This window comes from Lathyrus oleraceus, chromosome 1, assembly GCF_024323335.1.
Source record: "Lathyrus oleraceus cultivar Zhongwan6 chromosome 1, CAAS_Psat_ZW6_1.0, whole genome shotgun sequence".
Classification (NCBI taxonomy): domain Eukaryota; kingdom Viridiplantae; phylum Streptophyta; class Magnoliopsida; order Fabales; family Fabaceae; genus Lathyrus; species Lathyrus oleraceus.
The window spans coordinates 449428383-449448812 of record NC_066579.1 but is presented as its reverse complement, the minus strand read 5'-3'; the positions used below and the strand labels follow the sequence as shown (position 1 = coordinate 449448812).

At 35.5% G+C, this 20430-nt stretch overlaps 2 protein-coding genes across 3 annotated transcripts; one reads left to right on the top strand and one right to left on the bottom strand.

Moving 5' to 3' along the window:
- The first annotated feature begins 392 nt into the window (after window positions 1-392).
- Window positions 393-1236, top strand: LOC127082892 (uncharacterized). Its single transcript, XM_051023120.1, has 2 exons — window positions 393-725; window positions 842-1236. The coding sequence occupies exons 1-2, from the start codon at window positions 468-470 to the stop codon at window positions 1007-1009; spliced, it is 426 nt and encodes a 141-aa protein (XP_050879077.1). The 5' UTR covers window positions 393-467; the 3' UTR covers window positions 1010-1236.
- An 82-nt stretch (window positions 1237-1318) lies between these two features.
- Window positions 1319-7292, bottom strand: LOC127082873 (external alternative NAD(P)H-ubiquinone oxidoreductase B2, mitochondrial). 2 transcript variants are annotated; one of them, XM_051023105.1, is made up of 10 exons: window positions 7074-7292; window positions 6489-6738; window positions 3514-3720; window positions 3179-3429; window positions 2860-3082; window positions 2641-2745; window positions 2134-2406; window positions 1925-2046; window positions 1677-1796; window positions 1319-1591 (listed from the first exon to the last, which is right to left on the bottom strand). In XM_051023105.1, exons 1-10 carry the CDS (start codon window positions 7163-7165, stop codon window positions 1504-1506), a joined length of 1731 nt encoding a protein of 576 aa, XP_050879062.1. In that variant the 5' UTR covers window positions 7166-7292; the 3' UTR covers window positions 1319-1503. The 2 variants fall into 2 exon arrangements, with proteins under 2 accessions (XP_050879062.1, XP_050879069.1); XM_051023112.1 differs by lacking the exons at window positions 6489-6738; window positions 7074-7292 and adding an exon at window positions 4292-4435.
- Between the last annotated feature and the right edge of the window lie 13138 nt (window positions 7293-20430).

Below are 20430 nucleotides of genomic sequence, written 5' to 3'. Positions count from 1 at the left end.
TTGGTTTTTATGCTTTTCTGCTTGTACTTCAATATACTACGGAAATACATCTTTGTATGGTTTACGGAAATGTATCTCTAGATACAAAATAAACACAAATTTGGGACGTGACTCAAAATCAACTTTGATTATATGTGTTTGAAGCGTATCCGGAGATGCATCTTTAAAATCTGAGAGAAATTATTGTATTTTTACGAGATGTGCTATTAAAGCATAGAGTGTATTAAAAAATCCTTTTAACTTATTGACGAAGGTATTAAAGGCCCATATAGTATAATGGGCCAAATTGGGTTGAAGTTATTCGAAATATTGGTGGCCCAATTGTTTGAATTCCCATCACCCTCCTCCACACAAAGAATAACGGATAATCCACATAAAGCATTCCAATCTTTCAGATTAAATTAAATAAAAAATAAGAAATAGATAAGTCCCAATTGCATTGATATATTCTTCTCAGCAAGGAAATTATGATTTCTCTACAACCTTATAAATTTTGTCTTCAAACACCATTTTTGTGCTACCCTTCAAACGTTGGTATAAATCAACATAGACAAGCACAAACGAGCCTGGTAGCACAAAAGAAGATTAAAGTACATAGAAGAGAAATCAAATGCAGTGCAGGAGAAAAGAAAAGTGAGAGGAGAACGTTTTTGACACTTGAAGAAGCTGGTTTGGTTGAGATGTCTGGGTTGAGCACTCATGAACGCTTTCTATGCCGTTTAACGGTACTTAATACTTATTAGTTACCTTAACTCTGTTCTCTAGTCATATGATATCTCCGAGGATTGTGCTTTTTCATTGGTCAATTTTAATGAATGAATTTTCATGTTTGTGTTGGTAGATATCTTCATTGAATTTACTAAAAGTGATATCAGAACAAGAAGGTTGTCCAATAGAGGAGCTCAATGCTGGAAAGGTATGTGATTGGTTCCTAAAAGACAGGCTCAAAAGGGAACAGAACATTGATTCTGCTGTTCTTCAATGGGATGATTCCGACTTCCAATTTTAATTTGTTTCTCGTTAAAAGCTCCCTTTTTTCACTACAAAGTTATAATTGACTTGCAGCTTTAACTATATTTGAGGGGTCCTTACTGTATTGTTGCTCAATATTTCCATTTTTGTATGTGTGGGTTATAGGTATGTTATCTGTGGCTTTTTTGTTGCAAATTGTGCAAAATGTGGCTACAAAATTGCTACTCCCTTGTTTATAATAACAAGAGAATAAGCTTCCATCAATTGCACTTTCTCATGTTCTTCATATTTTTTTCTCTACACAATAGTTTATTCTTTTGTAGTACAAGAAAAGTGAGAGCATGTCTTGGAATAAGTATTTCTTTTGTTTTACTGGTTTAAAATTAAAGTGTGAGAAAAATGCAATAAACATGCTGAGTAAATATAATTTCCTACTTAACGTACCAAACTTTTTCTTATTTCAATTGAAATTCAAAACTAATGGCCTTCTTTGTGATGCCAATAAAGAGGCCAGAAAATGTTGGAACTGCCTCATATGCGACTTGAGTCCCTTCCAAAAATAAAACGTCGTGTCCAGTCTGTAACTACTAACGCCCTCGTACGCCAGCTTACTTGCTTGCTGTTCAAAAGATTGAATGAGAATCAGTAACTTGATGAGAAGAATGTCTCAAAATTCGAACAATTTTTGTGAGTGTGAACAATACCTTGCATAGACAGAATACCACAACCATTGACTGCTGTGACCAATTGAAACCCAATCCCCAGGAAGTTGAGCCGCTGTCTGCTCTCCTCCCAAAGGAGCGAACTGACCTAAGTGCTTGTACCTTAAGAAGCAAGCAACAACGACGTGCAATAATGAGTATATAGTTGGTTTAACTTATGAAAAAACCTGAAATTTGTATAGTGTAAATGAAATTGGGTTAAATATGAGAGGTTCTAAGATTTATTGTACCGGAAGGGATTGAAGTGATGACGACCTTCTCCCCTGAATCTGAGAGGACCCTCGGGATTTTTCTCACACTCTTCCATTCGGTTAAAACATTTGGCTAGGTAAATTCCTTGCTGAGATGCAACCTGACATAGATTTCAAATCAATGAGAAACATGCTTGATTTGAATACCATTACAGGGAATGCCACAAGCAAATAAGATTAACATGCACCTGCGCTGTTGCAGGGAGAAATTTCATCTGAGAATCCACTTTGGAAAGTGCTGTTTTGAGTTCTTCGATATTCAGTTCAATTGTTTCTTTTTTAACATCTCCTCTTGCTTCCTTCAATAAATCAGCAACGTTGCGCATCTGTTTACTTTTTAGATACTGCTCAACTTGAGGATATCGTACACGAATGTCATTCATGACGTCTTGAAATTCTTTGACCGTAAGTGTTCCTGAATTGTGTTTGTCAGCCTTCTTAAAGATTGCTGCAATATCTTCCTGAAATGCGAAAGCCAAGCCCATAAAAATCGACAGTAAAAAGAGTATATTTGAATTGAAATACAGGTCAAGTAATACATCATATATTAATTGGTAACCAAGCAAATGTGCATTATTTGATAGTTAAGGAATCATAGATGCTTCTATTTCTCCAAAATTATATGCACGCCTTCAATGAAAAACACAACAAAGAAACTCATGTAACAAAAAGTCTGATGATGAAACAGTGTTTACCATGACTTTTCGCTGATTTATCGTAGCACAATCACCCAGTGCATATACATTCTTGCACCCTTCAACTCTCAACCATTCATCAGTAGCAAGAGCACGCCTGCTAGCCTGTTTAGAAGAGAGAATGCTTAAAGAATAGTAAATAAAATGGAATTTTGAAATGTGTAAAGAGAAATTTCTCAACAATTTGTGAAGATAAATTCATCGGTAGCTAGAACACACCTGACCAATTTGTGACATGAAATCTTTGATAAATGGACGAGTGCCAATTCCAGTAGACCAGACAGCCATTCCATATGGAATTGTAGTAATATTTCCTCCATTTTTCAGCTCTTTAGTGGAAATTTCTTTCTCAGATACTTTCACAACCATGGATCCTGTTTTCACATCAATCCCAGTTCTATGAAACTTGTCTTCAGCGAAAGCAGTTATCCTTTTGTCAAACCTATTAAAAGAGTAAAGAAAGCACATCAAATGTGACAAACTATTTGACCAGATATCATCGAAAGAACAAATAATCACAGAGTGTGGTTAATCTCACATGCTCAAAATATGATCTCCAGCTTCCAGAAGTGTAATTTTTACTAAATTTTTTATCCCGGGATATAAACGGATTAAATCCTCATTGACAAAGTCATGAAGTGAGGCTGCAAATTCTACTCCAGTTGGTCCACCTCCAACAATAGCAAAATGAAGAATTCTTTTCTTTTCTTCCTCGCTTACTTCAGGCAAGTTTGCTCTCTCAAAGCAGTCAATAACTGTTCTTCTAATCTTCTGCGCATCTTCAACTTCCTACAATTTACCGGAATAAACAGGATCCAGTTAACATCTTTAGTCACCATCCTAACTACGGATTATGGACATGATGGTAGGTACCTTCAAAAAATGACAATTCTCCACCACTCCTGGTGTGTTAAATGTGTTGACATTAGCGCCCACACCAATGATTAGGTAATCGTAGTCCACAACAAATTCTTCTTTCCCATCCAAACTATTGTTTGCATTAGATCGACAATAAACTTTTCTATTTTCAGCATCAATCTTGAAACATTCTGCTTCACTGAATTGCACGTCCACCTTTTTCTGCTCCAATGAAAACAGGTAAAAAGGAACTAATTATATAGCCATCATCTGCAGAATCTACTTGACCACCAATGAAATATTGGCATAAATAAAATATATTCACTAGAAATCTAAAAACTAAAATCTGCATATCCAAATGGTAACTTGTTGATTCTGGCTGGTATCACCATAGAAATGGTATCTAGCTAACAAGAACAAAGACAAATTTCAGACAAATCTTTCCTCAAGACATCACATGTAAAATTACAGCCTTTACACTTTCAATTCCTCTAATCTTAACTGTATATGACGTTGGCCCCCCATTAATTCTTTAGTTAATCACATCCTTACTTTTAAACCTTTAAGGAAGAATTGAAGAAATATTTATGTATGGTCGGTTCAGAAATTAATAGCTTTAGTAAAAGGTGCAATTGAGTCAAAACAGAGAGCTCTTCAATTGGCAATGATGGAAAAAAATTCATGGGAAATTAAACAACTTAGGAACCACATTCATATTTCTTAATTATTAAATGTGAGCATAAAATAGTTTGCCAACGGCAGCTTATAGTGGTACATATAGTATATTATTAACCATTGATAACTAAGCATATTCAGGATTGGGTTAGAACCCAGAACTTCTGATTAAAGAGACTCTTATCATCTTAATTAAGTGTCTCTTTGGTAATAATAGTCTAAGACAGTTGAAAAAATTAAATGTCGAATAAATTTTTAAAATGTAATGCATGACAGCAGAAAATGTGATATTCTTTTTAAATCGGGAAATCCAAATCCAACCTTTAAAACCTACCAAATAAATGAAAATATGCTCATACGGTACAAACTTGAGACAAATTTTACTACATTTGGTTGTCACAATTCCATTTTTAGGTTGGTCATAATTGATTTTAGAATTAAAAAAAAAACATACAAATGATACAAAATAAAATAAAGACAAATTTTACAACATTTGGTTGTCATAATTCCTTTTTTTGGTTAGTTGAACTTTTTTTAACAAAATGTTGGACATACTTTTGAATTAGGGAGGGCAATGGTAGGGTTTGGGATTGGAAATACTCATACTCGAGACCATGTATGTGGACACTAATTAAGACACCCGTGTCCGTATTTTATGAATATTTAAATATTTATATCCGGATCCGTTATTTATAGTTTTAATAAATATAAATTAATAAATTAAAAGAATATTATATTATTTTATATTTTTAATAACATAACTGAAAATTTTAATATTTTTATTATTGAGTTATGAAACAATCCGAACATATTAAAATGTATAATAATTTAATATTAATGTATTTTTTTAAAAATAATAAATATATATTTTATAATAATAATATATGAAAATATTTAAATATATATTACACGGAGATAGAACAGATTAAATATTAAAATACTCATATTGACACCTATATCCATTTATACTAATGGATAATTACTTATGTTCGTGTAACTCCTCTTTTTATGGATTTTTAGGTATTTTTTTCCGAATAGCAATTGAGTGAGTACGAAGACAATTACAATCCAACTTTGAATATACTGAATTAAAATAAAGCAGGCAATTGGTTTCCATAAATGTTTATTGACTATAATGATTAACATTTTTCTTTATTTTAATGAGCTTAATATATATACATTGTAAAATAGTTTTACGTTTAATAACAAATTATTACTCAATCTTAGGGTAAAAATAAGTTAGGTTAAATTAGGTTTAAGATAAATTTATAAGACCATTTATAGTATATTATAGACTCTTTTTTGATTTGGCATGACCTCTTTAAAGCGGAGGGAGGGAGGGAGAGAGAGACCTATTTAACTTATTTATCATTTTTTTTATTATATATGAATATATGTCCGTCTATTTAGACTATTTTTATTATATATGAAAATGTAGGTCGGTCTATAAAATTTCATAGATTTTTTTAATAGCCTAAGTTTGACTTATTTAATTAAATAGACTTTTTTAAAAGTTTAAATCTGACTTTTTTTTATTAAATATAGACTAGGCTATAGGCTCATATAGATCGGTCTCATCTATTTTTATTCCTACTCAATCTTATATCAATAATTTAAAAATATTAAAAATTTTGGTATCCAAGAGTTTAAAATTTTAATTTATTTAAAAAATAATGTTTGATTGGTTGAGAGTTCTAGTGTCCACCTTTAAAATTTCAAAGTCTGTTTTGACTAAATACACAATAATTGTTATTCGTTACACTTCCATATCCTATTTTCTCTATTTTAATTTATATTAGTTATTTATTTTATTATTTTATTGTTGTCTCTGTTAAATTAATAATAACCCATAAATGTCTTTTGCATCTTATGTTATAAAAATAATATATTTTAGATTGTTCATGCACGTGTAGCATATTCATTAAAATAATTTTATCCTAAATTCTCTGAATTAGATGTACATATTCATTAAAATAATTTTATCCTAAATTCTCTGAATTACATGTACATATTCATTAAAATAATTTAAATAATCTAATGTAGAATATATATAAAATAATTGGTAAAGGGCTTAACTATACACTAAAAGTGTATAAAACATTTATATTTCAATTTATTGTAGAGATGCATAAAGTGACCTAGCAAACTGACATCATGGTGGCATTTTATTTGATTTATGTTTAAAAAATTTAGACTATAATACATTGCAATTAATTTCAATGTAAGAATTATATTTTAGAAATATTACTAATTAATCATGTTTATTACTAATAATATTATATATGTACTAAATATATATCATTTAAACCCTTTACCTTCCTAAAAATATTGCGAACAGGTTCAACAATGCTGCGCGCTTCGACTGTTCCACACGTCACGCTAGGCAGCAAAGGAGTGAATGCAAAATAATTACGAGGCGAAACCACTTGAACTTCATACTTCGGATTATCCAGATTCTTCATAAAACTTGTTGCCGCCCAACCAGTTCCGAGCACCACCACCTTTTTCCTATCGGTAACCGCTTCCGATGGAGCCAACTCACCATATGCCACAATACCACCACCACTGCATCAACCACACACAAAATCAATCACATATCACAGATCTACAGTTCTACATCTACACAATGTATTCAAATTCATGAACTAAAACAGAGTAAATTCTCAAGTAAATTGTCAAGTAGAGGATTATTAGCATTTTAACATGAAAATTTTATTGCTAAAATAAATTATAGATCTAACATTTTCTGCTTTGATGATAACTGTAACATTAACCGTAAAGTAAACACAAAATTGAAGCAAACACGATCGCTATGCGTGAAAAATAAACAATGAATAATGATAATAAATGAATGAATAAATAAAACTGTAAGGAATGAAGTTGAAGATATTGAACTATACCTTACGGCGGTGCAAAGAAGAACAAGCTTCACGGTTCTGTGATTGTCAAGGAAAGTTCTAGAGAGACGTTGGAAGAAAGAGAAACTCGTCATTTTTTTCTCTGTTTATGATTTGTTTGGTAAGGTTATGGTAGCGAGAATGTGTATCCGAGTTTGTGGGAGAAGAAAACAGAGAGAAAAGTAAAAGAAAAGAGGCACGCAAGAAAATTGGAAAAACAGTGCGAGGGTTTTAGGGTACCGAGTTTGAAGTCATAAATAACGGTTTCAGGGTTTATGAGTTGATTTGACAAATTTGCCATTTCTTGACTTGGGGGTTAAGTCAGGATTTTATCAGATCTACAATTCTATATCTACACAATGTATAATGTATTCTTTATACTCAATTTTAATTTAATTTTTTGAGCGTCACTTTGATTTGTCATGATAACCCACTTAAATGTAAACTTTATATTAAATTAATATAAGTAATATTAAGCTCTATTTTGGAATTTAACTAAACATAAAAAAAGACTTTATATGATAATTTATTTTAATACATTTAAAATTTTAAATATGATTTTAATATCTGCCTTTAGAGTGTTTTTAAGCTTTAGTTTTAGTAAGTTTTTGTTGAGATTTAATTCTTACAAATACTTTTTTTTGGAAAAACAAATATATTTTTGAATGCTCAATAATATATTAATAAAGAAAGACAATTGTTATATCTAGTTCGCTCATTATATTACATGTGACTCAATACAATTACTGTATGTGATCAATAGCACATCATGATTCAAAACAATAAATTTTGAATTTACAAGGATTGATTTTTAGAGAAATTTTATTTTAGAGATTTTTAAAAATATTTTAAGAGATTAAAGGTAATCCACCATCGTGTAAATAAGTATTACACTAATATTCAATCAAAATATTTTATATTATCAAATTATAAGCATTATAAAAATAAAAGTGTGATCTGACAGAATACACGGATCTACGGTATTGAAATATTTTACATTATGAATGCATATTTCTTTTTCTCATAATTTAATGGTGAATACTAAAATTATAATTAAAACTGTTTATAATAATACAAGCTAATTATACAAAGTAAGTTGGTTTCCCTAAATTAACAAAAAAAAAATTGCACAAATCTAAAAACATGTAATATAAAATATAAAATCTAATAATAATATTGGTGCCTCTGTCCTTCTCTTTCTGATGTTTTTTTCCTAGACAGATATATATATATATATATATATATATATATATATATATATATATATATATATATATATATATATATATATATATATATATATATATATATATATATATATATATATATATATATATATTATATATATATATATATATATATATATATATATATATATATATATATATATATATATATATATATATATATATATATATATATATATATATATATATATATATATATATATATATATATATATATATATATATATATATATATAAAACTCATTATCGCATATCTGTATAACAAAATCAATCTTTGGATTGAAAGTTATTATCATATAAATCATGTCTATTAAATTTAACACCAATCGAAAATCATTTGGTATGTCAACGAGATACTTGAAAACTAACGTCTTAGAAAACTTCAACAAAACCATTAATTTTGATAATTCTCTTTAACATATCAAATAATTTTTTATTGATGTTAAATTTTATAGACTTGATCTATATGATAATAGTTTTCATTCCAACATTGAATTTTGTTATACGGATATCCAATAAAAAATTCTCGAAGGTGTCATGTTATTAAGTTTGACACATTTGTGTCATTTGATCTTGACCTATATATATATATATATATATATATATATATATATATATATATATATATATATATATATATATATATATATAAGAAGGATGATAAAAAAGGGGCATCCATCAAAACCCTTTAGGTAAACCTGGAGCAAAAAGAAAGAAAACTAGATTTGTTGGCTAAGAAATCATCCAACAAAGGAGGAAGAATGATATCCGACCAATGCAAACCACTAAAATAACTCCCAACTGTTTACTGAGAAATTTGATAAATAATTGTTAGTCTTTTATTAAAGGTTAATTGCATGACCAAATAGGGAATCATATGGCATAGTACTAAACCTTTTGTTTATAGTTTGTGTAATATTTGTCAATGATTTCGATGTGGTAAAATAGTTAAGAAAAGTAGTGATTTCGATAATGTAGAAAAAAGGAAAAAGGTTTGTAAAGTGAAGGTAGAATAATAATGCAGTTAAAAGAGAACTGATAGTAAATCGAAAAAGATCATAAACTGAAATGAAATACTTGCATTTGAATGAAAAATGGTGTTTCAAGATTCGTACATTTCTCAGTGAACTCGTTTCTCTCTAATGCTGGTACTTTGAGTATTTGTGAGATTTTGTAATGAAATCAAATTAACACACTAAATTCTAACACTAGAATACCTATTTATACAAGTGTAAAAAAAATTGTTCCTAACGTTCATTTCTCCCGCCTTCGCCATGTAGATTCTTGCATGCGTCTTGTTTCTGAATGGTGTCCACGTGTTTCTTGGATAAGACTAACAAGTAGCTATTTATTTGAACAAAACGCTTCTACATGCCCAAATAACTGCTATTCGACACAGCCGAAAAACCTAAATCTTCATGTTATCGAACTATTTGGAAAAATGTTCCTTTTTCCTGAAAAATCCTAAGACCCATTAGCACATCTCCTCTTGAAACTTCGACCTTTGCACCATAACATTTCAAAAAATTTCTAACTGACCTTAACTTGCTCCAAGTTTTCTAACTGTACTAAGATTTGTGCCCTTTCGAAAATTCACCTAACAAACTTTCCCCTATAAAGGTTTTTTTCGATGAAAAGGAGATATGGGCATTTTTTTACTTTCTCAAACACTATTTCAGCTAGTGGACTTACGTTATGGACATCATGACCTTTTCATCAACCATCACCTCGAAAACATGTGTTTCCCACTAACCCATAACTCCTTAGCATGATTCCATCTTCGTAGTGTGGTGTAGTTAAGTGTACGAAATTGTTTCAATTTCGCCTCTGAGATGGTGTACTAAAGATCTACTATATTTGGTGACTCGTCAAACTCATGCATTATACTAAAAAGCAAAATAAACAACTAAAAGGAAATAACAATAAATAAACTATCTAAGAACAGCAAAGAAAAAGCGATAAAGGAAAAACGAGAAAAGTAATAAAGAAAAGACGATAGAGTCTCCTCCCACACTTAAAACGAACATTGTCCTCAATGTTTCGAAATAAGATAAGGGAAGAGTTACCTGACAACCTATTGTTGACCACTAGTGCCCTCGCCATCCTGAGGTGGACGACGGGATCGGGTACGACGACGGTCTCTCTGATCCATCCTCGCCTGCAGAGCATCGTGAGTGGTCCTCACCTCTCGAAGGTTACCCATAACGGAACCTTGAGTGGCTTCAATGAGTGTCATGTGTCTCTGGTGGTAGTGTTGCTGACGGGCTTGTGTATTGGTAATCGTAAGCAGAGACTGTAAAACAGTGTCGTAGGACCTGTTTGTCCTCCGCTGCGACTCTTGCATGAAGCTCATGTTATCCGTCATTTGTTGCTGGATGGTAGAGAGTAGGTCGTCACGCCTTTGCTCTCTAGCCATATGATCACGCCACATCTCCTCTGTAATATAGAAGCCAGGAGTGGTACCTGCAGAAGAAGAAGATGGTGCGGTGTGTGGTGGTGAAGGATGATGGGGGGACACATTGGGTACGAGAGATCTCTCTCTCCGATCATATTCATCATCAGTGTCATGTCCCGCCTCATCAGGAATGTTAGGAGGAAGAGGACCTAAAACAGGTGGGGCATCTAAAGCGTAGGTCCAATTCCTTTCATCTCGTACGTTTGTACGTCTAGTGCACGGTAAAACAACAGACGAGATGGCTACACCATGAACCATAAGCATATAGCCTCCTTCTCTCCTTGAACGACACAATTTCATGTCTCTCATAAATTTCAGGTTAATTGTGCGAGGAGGTAAGGGGTCTAGGGTAGCCATCTCATTGTTCAGGTTAAGTGCCCGAGCAATAGATGTAATCAATCCACCAAAAGAAATCGGTCCCGCTTTATTCAAAGTTAAAGTCATATGAGCAAGCATGAACGGGACCGAATTAATACGTCTATTTGTGAGGCTTCCTTGTAAAAATAGAAGCTCTCTAGCATTAACCTTATTTGGATTCTCCAGGCCAAAAATAGTGCATGCCAACAGATATCTAAAAACTCTGATGGCCGGGTTATGGATAGTTGAGGCAAGAACTCCTTCAAAAGAGTTTATGGAAGTGTTTGATAGACGCTTCCAGAAGGAAAATACCTCAACAGACCATTCAGAATCCAAAGGGGTCTCACAAATAGCACCGTCCCCATGAGGGATTCCTAACAAGCTGACTAGTTCGTCGGTACTGAATTGGTATTCAACAGCAAACATTCTAAATTTGACAGTACCAACTGTGCTAGCAGTGTTAGGGTTGACAATATAAATTAAGGAACTCAAAAATTCAATTGTCAACCGCTCATAGGTAGGTTCTTTATTGGAAAAGAAATTATGCAAACCTAAATTATCTAATAAATGAAATATGCTATGATAGATACCTAACGTGTAGAGACAGTTTTCGTCAACATACCTTGTCGGGAGGATTTCCCGATTTTGCAACCGTTCAATAATTTTTCTTTGTCTATCCCCCGGTTTCCCTCCTCGAAGAATGAATCCGTTAAACTCCATTTGAAAGCTCTTGAGAAGTGATGAAGAAGATGAAGTGGTTTGTGAAAAGGTTGGATTTTTACGAAATCCGACGGATGAAAATGAAAATGGAATTCGGAAAGATGATTTGTACGGTGTGGTGGTTAGAAAAGTATGAGCTTTTTGTGGGTTCAAGGATGTTTTTCCAAGGTGAAAAAATGGGTTTGGAAGGTTGTAAGTTGCAAAAATGGTGAAGAAAGGGGTTCTGCCCCGACCTTTTACAGACGCTGTGGCGGGCGCCACAGGGTCTATGGCGGGCGCCACAAGGCAAAATCTGGCTGGGTCGGATTTTGGTCCTTCGGCTTGGGCTTCTCTTGTCTTTTGGCTTTGAGGGGTCCGGATAGCATTTGTTTTGTGATTTTCCTAGCATCATTGACTTGCATAATTTTATAAAGGTAAAAAAAAAATGAAACAAAAATTAAATATTAAACTAATAAATAAATAAATAACTGAAAAATAAAAATGCAAATAAAACGAAAAATAAGACATATATAGATAAAAGTAGAAATATCAGTGTATAGATGTAGTTTATATAATATTCCAAATGCGATAATATAAGATGAGTTATGTAAATACGAGAAAAATAAAATAAAAGAAAGATGAAATAAGATGGAATGGTGAGATCATATAGTGGGGATGTCATCTTCCTGAGAGGAACCACGGAGCATGGCTACTTCTTGCTTGAGCTCTGCGATCTCCTGATATAGACAGTCGGCTTCAGTAGCATGGATGAGATCAGACACTCCTGTAACACCCCTCTACCCAAACGACATATTTAAATAGATTATCAGAGTACAACATGTAGAAGAGTTTACATTTCTTACAACATAATACTTTTATCACATCACAACAAAAAAACATATTATTTATTTTATTAAAACTTCGCAGCGGACAACAACACCAATATTATCATTCATCATATAACAATTAATAATAATGTTTCAACATTATCTCAACAAAACATCTCAACATATTAGTCATCATAAACAACGTAAATAATAACCAATTATCTATCGAATCCCATAACCCCGGTGTCACATGACCAGAGCATTTGACTCGACTCTGCAGAATAACTCTACACTTATTCTTCAACCTCAACAATAGCTACTCTTCTTTATCTGCACATTGCTCATCATAGATGAACATAAACACATGCAGAAGGGGTGAGAATTACATTATTAAATAATAATATAACGACAGAAATATAAACATAAATATATTTCACATATGCCAACACAGCTCATCAGAATCATCATAATCATCATACTCATGAACATCAACAAAACAACATATCAAATGCAATGCACACACCCATGCATGACTCAACACGACTCGGTATACCCATTTTGTGACCAACTATAGGATCACCACTCCCAGATTCATCACCATAGAATCCGAGTTCCCCGCAAGGAACCAAGCCTCTCAACAAGCCCGGAGTCAACAACATCATTGGAACTCAGTCCGTTCATCACTAGGCATCGGCCTTTCATGAATGCATGCACATCAAACATGCATCATAATCAACATAGCAACAACAACATCATATAGTCATGTTATCATCATCATTAATAACATGACACACACTCAACAAAACAACAACAATATTACAACGATATCACATCGTTACATAACACATTTATAACTAAACACGTAAATTCAACATCTCATCATCATAAACACCTCATACACAATCATATAATCACTATTAATTGTTTATAACACAAGTACAGCGACTTACTAAGAGTCTCACAACTCAACGTACCCAAAACTCGCCAACATCAACTTCTGCACAGCACAGTTCGCGCCGCGCAGCAGGGTTCGCGCCGCGAACGGTGCGTTCCAGAACTCCTCTGGATTCTGCCCAGTTCGCGCCGCGAACTGGGCTTCGCGCCGCGAATCGCGCGCGAACAGAAGCCCTCTGCTACAGAACCTAGCGCAGCTTTGCTTCTCTACTTGCCATAACTCATACTCCACAGCTAACAACCCAATATCAACATTTAACAGTCATACATACACAACATACCTCGGTTATAAAGCATATAACTCAACGAAACTCACAAATCGGGGATTTCCATCAAAACCCCAACTTTCCCAATCTCCCTAAAATCCCCAAAATCCATCAACAATCCAACATATATCATGAATTTGCTCGCATATTATCGTTTAATAAGGTTCAGACCCCTTACCTCTTTGGATTGAAGGAAGCTCTGAGCAATCTTTGGCCTTTCCCTCTTCCTTCTCTTTCTCTTCAGCGTTTCTCCCTTTTTCTGACTCTGAGGCAACAATACGTGAAAACACCCTAAGTTCTCACTTTGGCCTCTTTTTATCCCAATTCCACTTTTACCCTTCCACTCTTCATATTCCATTTATTTATTTAATTGTTATTAAATAATTAACATCTATAATAATAATAATAATTCCCAATATTATTTAATAAATCATTTTACCTTCCAATAATCATATTAAAATAATATTTGAATTAGTCCAACAATATTCGGGGTGTTACAACTCTCCCCCACTTTAGAAGTTTTCGTCCTCGAAAACATACCTCAAGCAAATAGAGCCGGATACGACTCCTTCATCTGATCTTCACGCTCCCAAGTCAAGCTCTCACCAGCTGGACCTCCCCAAACAACTTTCACTAGAGCAATCTTCTTACCTCTCAGGGTCTTCTCTTCTCGGTCATCTATCCGAATTGGCAACACCTCAACGGTCAAATTATCCCTCACCTGGATATCATCCAACTGAACAACCTGCGAAGGATCTGCAATATATTTTCTCAACTGAGATACATGAAACACATCATGCAGATTAGAAAGCGACGGCGGTAAAGCTATCTGATACGCCACTTCCCCAACCCTCTTCAAAATCTGATACGGACCCACAAACCTCGGAGTAAGCTTTTTAGACTTTAAAGCTCTACCCACACCTGTCGTCGGAGTAACCCTCAAGAACACATGATCTCCCTCTTGGAACTCAAGTGCCTTTCTCCTCTTATCATGATAACTCTTCTGACGACCCTGAGAAATCTTCATTTTCTCTTGAATCATCTTAACCCTTTCAGTCGTCTGCTGCACAATCTCAGGTCCGAGTACAACCCTCTCACCTGATTCATACCAACACAATGGAGTTCTACACCTCCTACCATACAATGCTTCATACGGAGCCATACCGATACTAGCATGAAAACTATTATTATAAGTAAACTCCACCAACGGCAAATAACTATCCCAAGAACCACTCTGCTCCAACACACAAGCTCTCAACAAATCCTCCAAGGATTGGATAGTTCTTTCAGTCTGACCATCAGTCTGAGGATGATAAGCTGAACTCAACCTCAACTTAGTCCCCAACGCTTTCTGCAAACTTTCCCAAAATCTAGAAGTAAATCTGGGATCTCTATCAGACACAATACTGGATGGAATACCATGCAGCCTCACTATCTCCTCAATATACAACCCTGCCAACTTCTCTAAAGAGTGATTAATCTTCATCGGCAAGAAATGCGCCGACTTAGTCAATCGATCCACAATCACCCAAATAGAATCATTACCTTTCACCGTCCTCGGCAATCCCGTCACAAAATCCATGGAAATGCTATCCCACTTCCATTCCGGAATCTTCAAAGGTTGCATCATACCTGCCGGTTTCTGATGCTCAATCTTTGACTTCTGACAAGTCAAACAGGCATACACAAACTTAGCAACATCTCTTTTCATACCAGCCCACCAAAACAACTTCTTCAAATCTTGATACATTTTAGTTGCACCTGGATGGATACTCAATCCACTCCTATGGCCCTCTTCAAGAATACTCTTTTTCAATTCAGACACCTCAGGAACACAAACTCTACCTTTAAATCGCAGGATGCCATTCTCATCAATCTCAAAATTACCACCATTACCCTGGTTAACCATAGTAATATGATCAACTAGAGCGACATCAACTTGCTGACCATTCCGAATATCTTCCAGAATTCCACTAGTCAACTTCAGCATACCCAACTTTACACTATCAGCGGAAACTTCACAACCCAAACTCATATCACGGAACTGTTCAATTAACTCAAGCTCCCGAACCATCATCATAGACATATGTAGAGACTTTCTACTCAGTGCATCTGCAACTACATTAGCCTTACCGGGATGATAACTCAATTCAAAGTCAAAATCCTTCAGTAATTCTAACCACCTTCTCTGCCTCATATTTAACTCTTTCTGATCAAACAGATACTTCAGACTCTTGTGATCACTGAACACTTCGAATCTGGAACCATACAGATAATGCCTCCACATTTTCAACACAAATACAACAGCTGCAAGTTCTAGATCATGCGTAGGATAATTCCTCTCATGAACTTTCAACTGTCTAGAAGCATAAGCTACAACTTTACCATTCTGCATCAAAACACCACCAAGACCCATCAAAGAAGCATCACAATAAACAACGAAGGACTCACCAGGATTAGGCAAGATCAACACTGGAGCACTGGTCAACCGCCTCTTCAACTCAACAAAACTCGCTTCACAAGCTGCATCCCATACATACACTTGACCCTTCTTAGTCAACTGCGTCAACGGCAATGCCAACTTAGAGAAGCCCTCAATAAATCTGCGATAATAACCAGCTAACCCCAGAAAACTGCGTATCTCAGTAGCAGACTTCGGAGTCTCCCACTGTAATACAGCACCAACTTTAGCAGGATCAACAGAAATCCCACCACTCGAAATCACATGGCCAAGGAAACTCACTTCCTTCAACCAGAACTCACATTTAGATAACTTTGCATATAATTTCTTTTCTCTTAACACCTGCAAAACAATTCTCAGATGTCCTGCATGCTCTTCTTCCGTCTTAGAATATATCAATATATCATCTATGAACACCACAACAAACTTATCAAGGTACGGGTGAAATATACGATTCATATACTCCATAAACACGCCTGGAGCATTAGACACACCGAACGGCATCACAGTGTATTCATAATGACCATACCTCGTACGGAAAGCAGTCTTCGCAATATCATCTGACTTCACTCGGATCTGATGATAACCCGACCGCAAATCAATCTTACTGAAAACATGAGCTCCAACCAACTGGTCCATCAAATCATCAATCCTCGGCAATGGATACCGATTCTTGATAGTCACCTTATTCAACTGCCGATAATCGACACACAACCTCATCGTACCTTCTTTCTTCTTCACTAACAATACTGGTGCACCCCAAGGAGAAACACTTGGACGCACAAACTTCTTCTCAAGCAATTCTTCAAGTTGCTTCTTCAATTCAACTAATTCAGTTGCCGACATTCTATAAGGAGACATCGACACTGGACTCGTACCTGGTACTAAGTCAATGGCAAATTCGACTTCCCGTTCTGGAGGTAATTCACTTACATCCTCCGGAAACACATCCTGAAATTCACAGACAACAGGCAAATCTACACTCACCACTTTCTTATCCGATTGCAGAGACGCAAATAAAGCGAATATCTGAGCTTCATCTTTCACAAAATCCCCCACCTGCCTAGCAGATAGAAATCTTGCCTCATCATTCTCACCAACTTCAGAAAACTGCACCGTCTTTCTATAGCAGTTGATAGACACGCCATAGAATTCTAGCCAATTCATTCCCAAAATAATATCAATTTGGTGCAAGGGTAAGCACACCAAATCAACCACGAACTCTCTCTCAAAGATCGTCAACTGACAACCTCGACAGACAACAGAAGTCTCCACAGAACCATTAGCAGGAGTATCTATCACCATACTTCCGCCTAGGGACGACATAATCACACCAATCCTAGTCACACACTCATACGAAATAAACGAATGAGTAGCACCAGTGTCAACAATAGCAAGCAATTCAACATTATTAATCAAGCAAGTACCTTTAATCAGATTATCTTCTTTAGGAGCTTCAGCCCCACTCAGAGCAAACACCCTACCAGTAGTATGAGCTGCAGTAGCCGCCTTCTTCGGTTTCGAGCACTGCGAACTGATATGGCCTTTCTCGCCACAATTAAAACATGTCGGACCAGCATCCTTACATTCAGTAACTCTATGACCAGCCTGACCGCATCGGAAACATCTCAGCACTTTCTTGGTACAGCTGTCAGCACGGTGGCCTGGCTCGCCACACTTGAAACATTTACCAGCTATGAGAGATCCTCCCCCACTTGGCTTCTTCTCATCTACCACTTTCTGCTTACCTTTACCATTCGGAGATGCATAAGGACCACCACGATCCTTATTCTTCTTCTCACTAAGACTCTTGTAATGGGCAGTCCTAGCCTTGCTATCTTCCTCAAATATCCTGCACTTATTAACCAGTGTAGGAAACCTACGAATCTCCTGGTAACCAATGCCTTGTTTGATCTCGGGACGCAACCCGTTCTCAAACTTGACACACTTGGATCCCTCAGCACCAGCGTCATTATAATGAGGACAATACTGCACCAGCTCCTCAAACTTCGAAGCGTAATCAGCAACAGACATGTTACCCTGCTTCAGTTCTAGAAATTCCATCTCCTTCTTACATCGCACATCGGCAGGAAAATATTTCTCCAGAAAGACCGTCTTGAACCTTTCCCAAGTCATCTCAGCACCTGGTACTTCGATTCTCTGGCGAGTGTTATCCCACCAGTTCTCAGCCTCTTCAGATAACATATGCGTACCAAACTGCACCTTCTGCGCTTCAGTACACGTCATCACCCGGAAAATCTTCTCAATTTCCCTCAGCCAAATCTGAGCACCATCTGGATCATAGCGCCCTTTGAATGTAGGAGGGTTATTCTTCAGAAACCTTCCCAAATTCTTAAACTCGTCGACCGGCGGATTCTGCTGCGCCTGCATAGCCTGCGCCATAGCAGCCAAAGCCTCAGCAATCGCACGGTCATTTTCTCCAGCCATACTCTGCACAACACCACTACAACCGTTAAATATCGACAGTGTCATTTACACTAATCGACCAACAGGGAAAACATCACATTATGACTCGACTGGACTGACCATGCTCTGATACCACTAATGTAACACCCCTCTACCCAAACGACATATTTAAATAGATTATCAGAGTACAACATGTAGAAGAGTTTACATTTCTTACAACATAATACTTTTATCACATCACAACAAAAAAACATATTATTTATTTTATTAAAACTTCGCAGCGGACAACAACACCAATATTATCATTCATCATATAACAATTAATAATAATGTTTCAACATTATCTCAACAAAACATCTCAACATATTAGTCATCATAAACAACGTAAATAATAACCAATTATCTATCGAATCCCATAACCCCGGTGTCACATGACCAGAGCATTTGACTCGACTCTGCAGAATAACTCTACACTTATTCTTCAACCTCAACAATAGCTACTCTTCTTTATCTGCACATTGCTCATCATAGATGAACATAAACACATGCAGAAGGGGTGAGAATTACATTATTAAATAATAATATAACGACAGAAATATAAACATAAATATATTTCACATATGCCAACACAGCTCATCAGAATCATCATAATCATCATACTCATGAACATCAACAAAACAACATATCAAATGCAATGCACACACCCATGCATGACTCAACACGACTCGGTATACCCATTTTGTGACCAACTATAGGATCACCACTCCCAGATTCATCACCATAGAATCCGAGTTCCCCGCAAGGAACCAAGCCTCTCAACAAGCCCGGAGTCAACAACATCATTGGAACTCAGTCCGTTCATCACTAGGCATCGGCCTTTCATGAATGCATGCACATCAAACATGCATCATAATCAACATAGCAACAACAACATCATATAGTCATGTTATCATCATCATTAATAACATGACACACACTCAACAAAACAACAACAATATTACAACGATATCACATCGTTACATAACACATTTATAACTAAACACGTAAATTCAACATCTCATCATCATAAACACCTCATACACAATCATATAATCACTATTAATTGTTTATAACACAAGTACAGCGACTTACTAAGAGTCTCGCAACTCAACGTACCCAAAACTCGCCAACATCAACTTCTGCACAGCACAGTTCGCGCCGCGCAGCAGGGTTCGCGCCGCGAACGGTGCGTTCCAGAACTCCTCTGGATTCTGCCCAGTTCGCGTCGCGAACTGGGCTTCGCGCCGCGAATCGCGCGCGAACAGAAGCCCTCTGCTACAGAACCTAGCGCAGCTTTGCTTCTCTACTTGCCATAACTCATACTCCACAGCTAACAACCCAATATCAACATTTAACAGTCATACATACACAACATACCTCGGTTATAAAGCATATAACTCAACGAAACTCACAAATCGGGGATTTCCATCAAAACCCCAACTTTCCCAATCTCCCTAAAATCCCCAAAATCCATCAACAATCCAACATATATCATGAATTTGCTCGCATATTATCGTTTAATAAGGTTCAGACCCCTTACCTCTTTGGATTGAAGGAAGCTCTGAGCAATCTTTGGCCTTTCCCTCTTCCTTCTCTTTCTCTTCAGCGTTTCTCCCTTTTTCTGACTC

Bases quoted from the DNA above. Each gene is read 5' to 3' on its own strand.
- LOC127082892 (XM_051023120.1), top strand. From the start codon at position 468: ATGATTTCTCTACAACCTTATAAATTTTGTCTTCAAACACCATTTTTG. The intron at 726-841 runs GTACTTAATACT...TTGTGTTGGTAG, and splicing joins GCTTTCTATGCCGTTTAACG to ATATCTTCATTGAATTTACT.
- LOC127082873 (XM_051023105.1), bottom strand. From the start codon at position 7,165: ATGACGAGTTTCTCTTTCTTCCAACGTCTCTCTAGAACTTTCCTTGAC. The intron at 3,721-6,488 runs GTAAAGGGTTTA...TCATTGGAGCAG, and splicing joins TTCGCAATATTTTTAGGAAG to AAAAAGGTGGACGTGCAATT. The intron at 1,592-1,676 runs GTATTGTTCACA...TCTTTTGAACAG, and splicing joins TGGTATTCTGTCTATGCAAG to CAAGCAAGTAAGCTGGCGTA.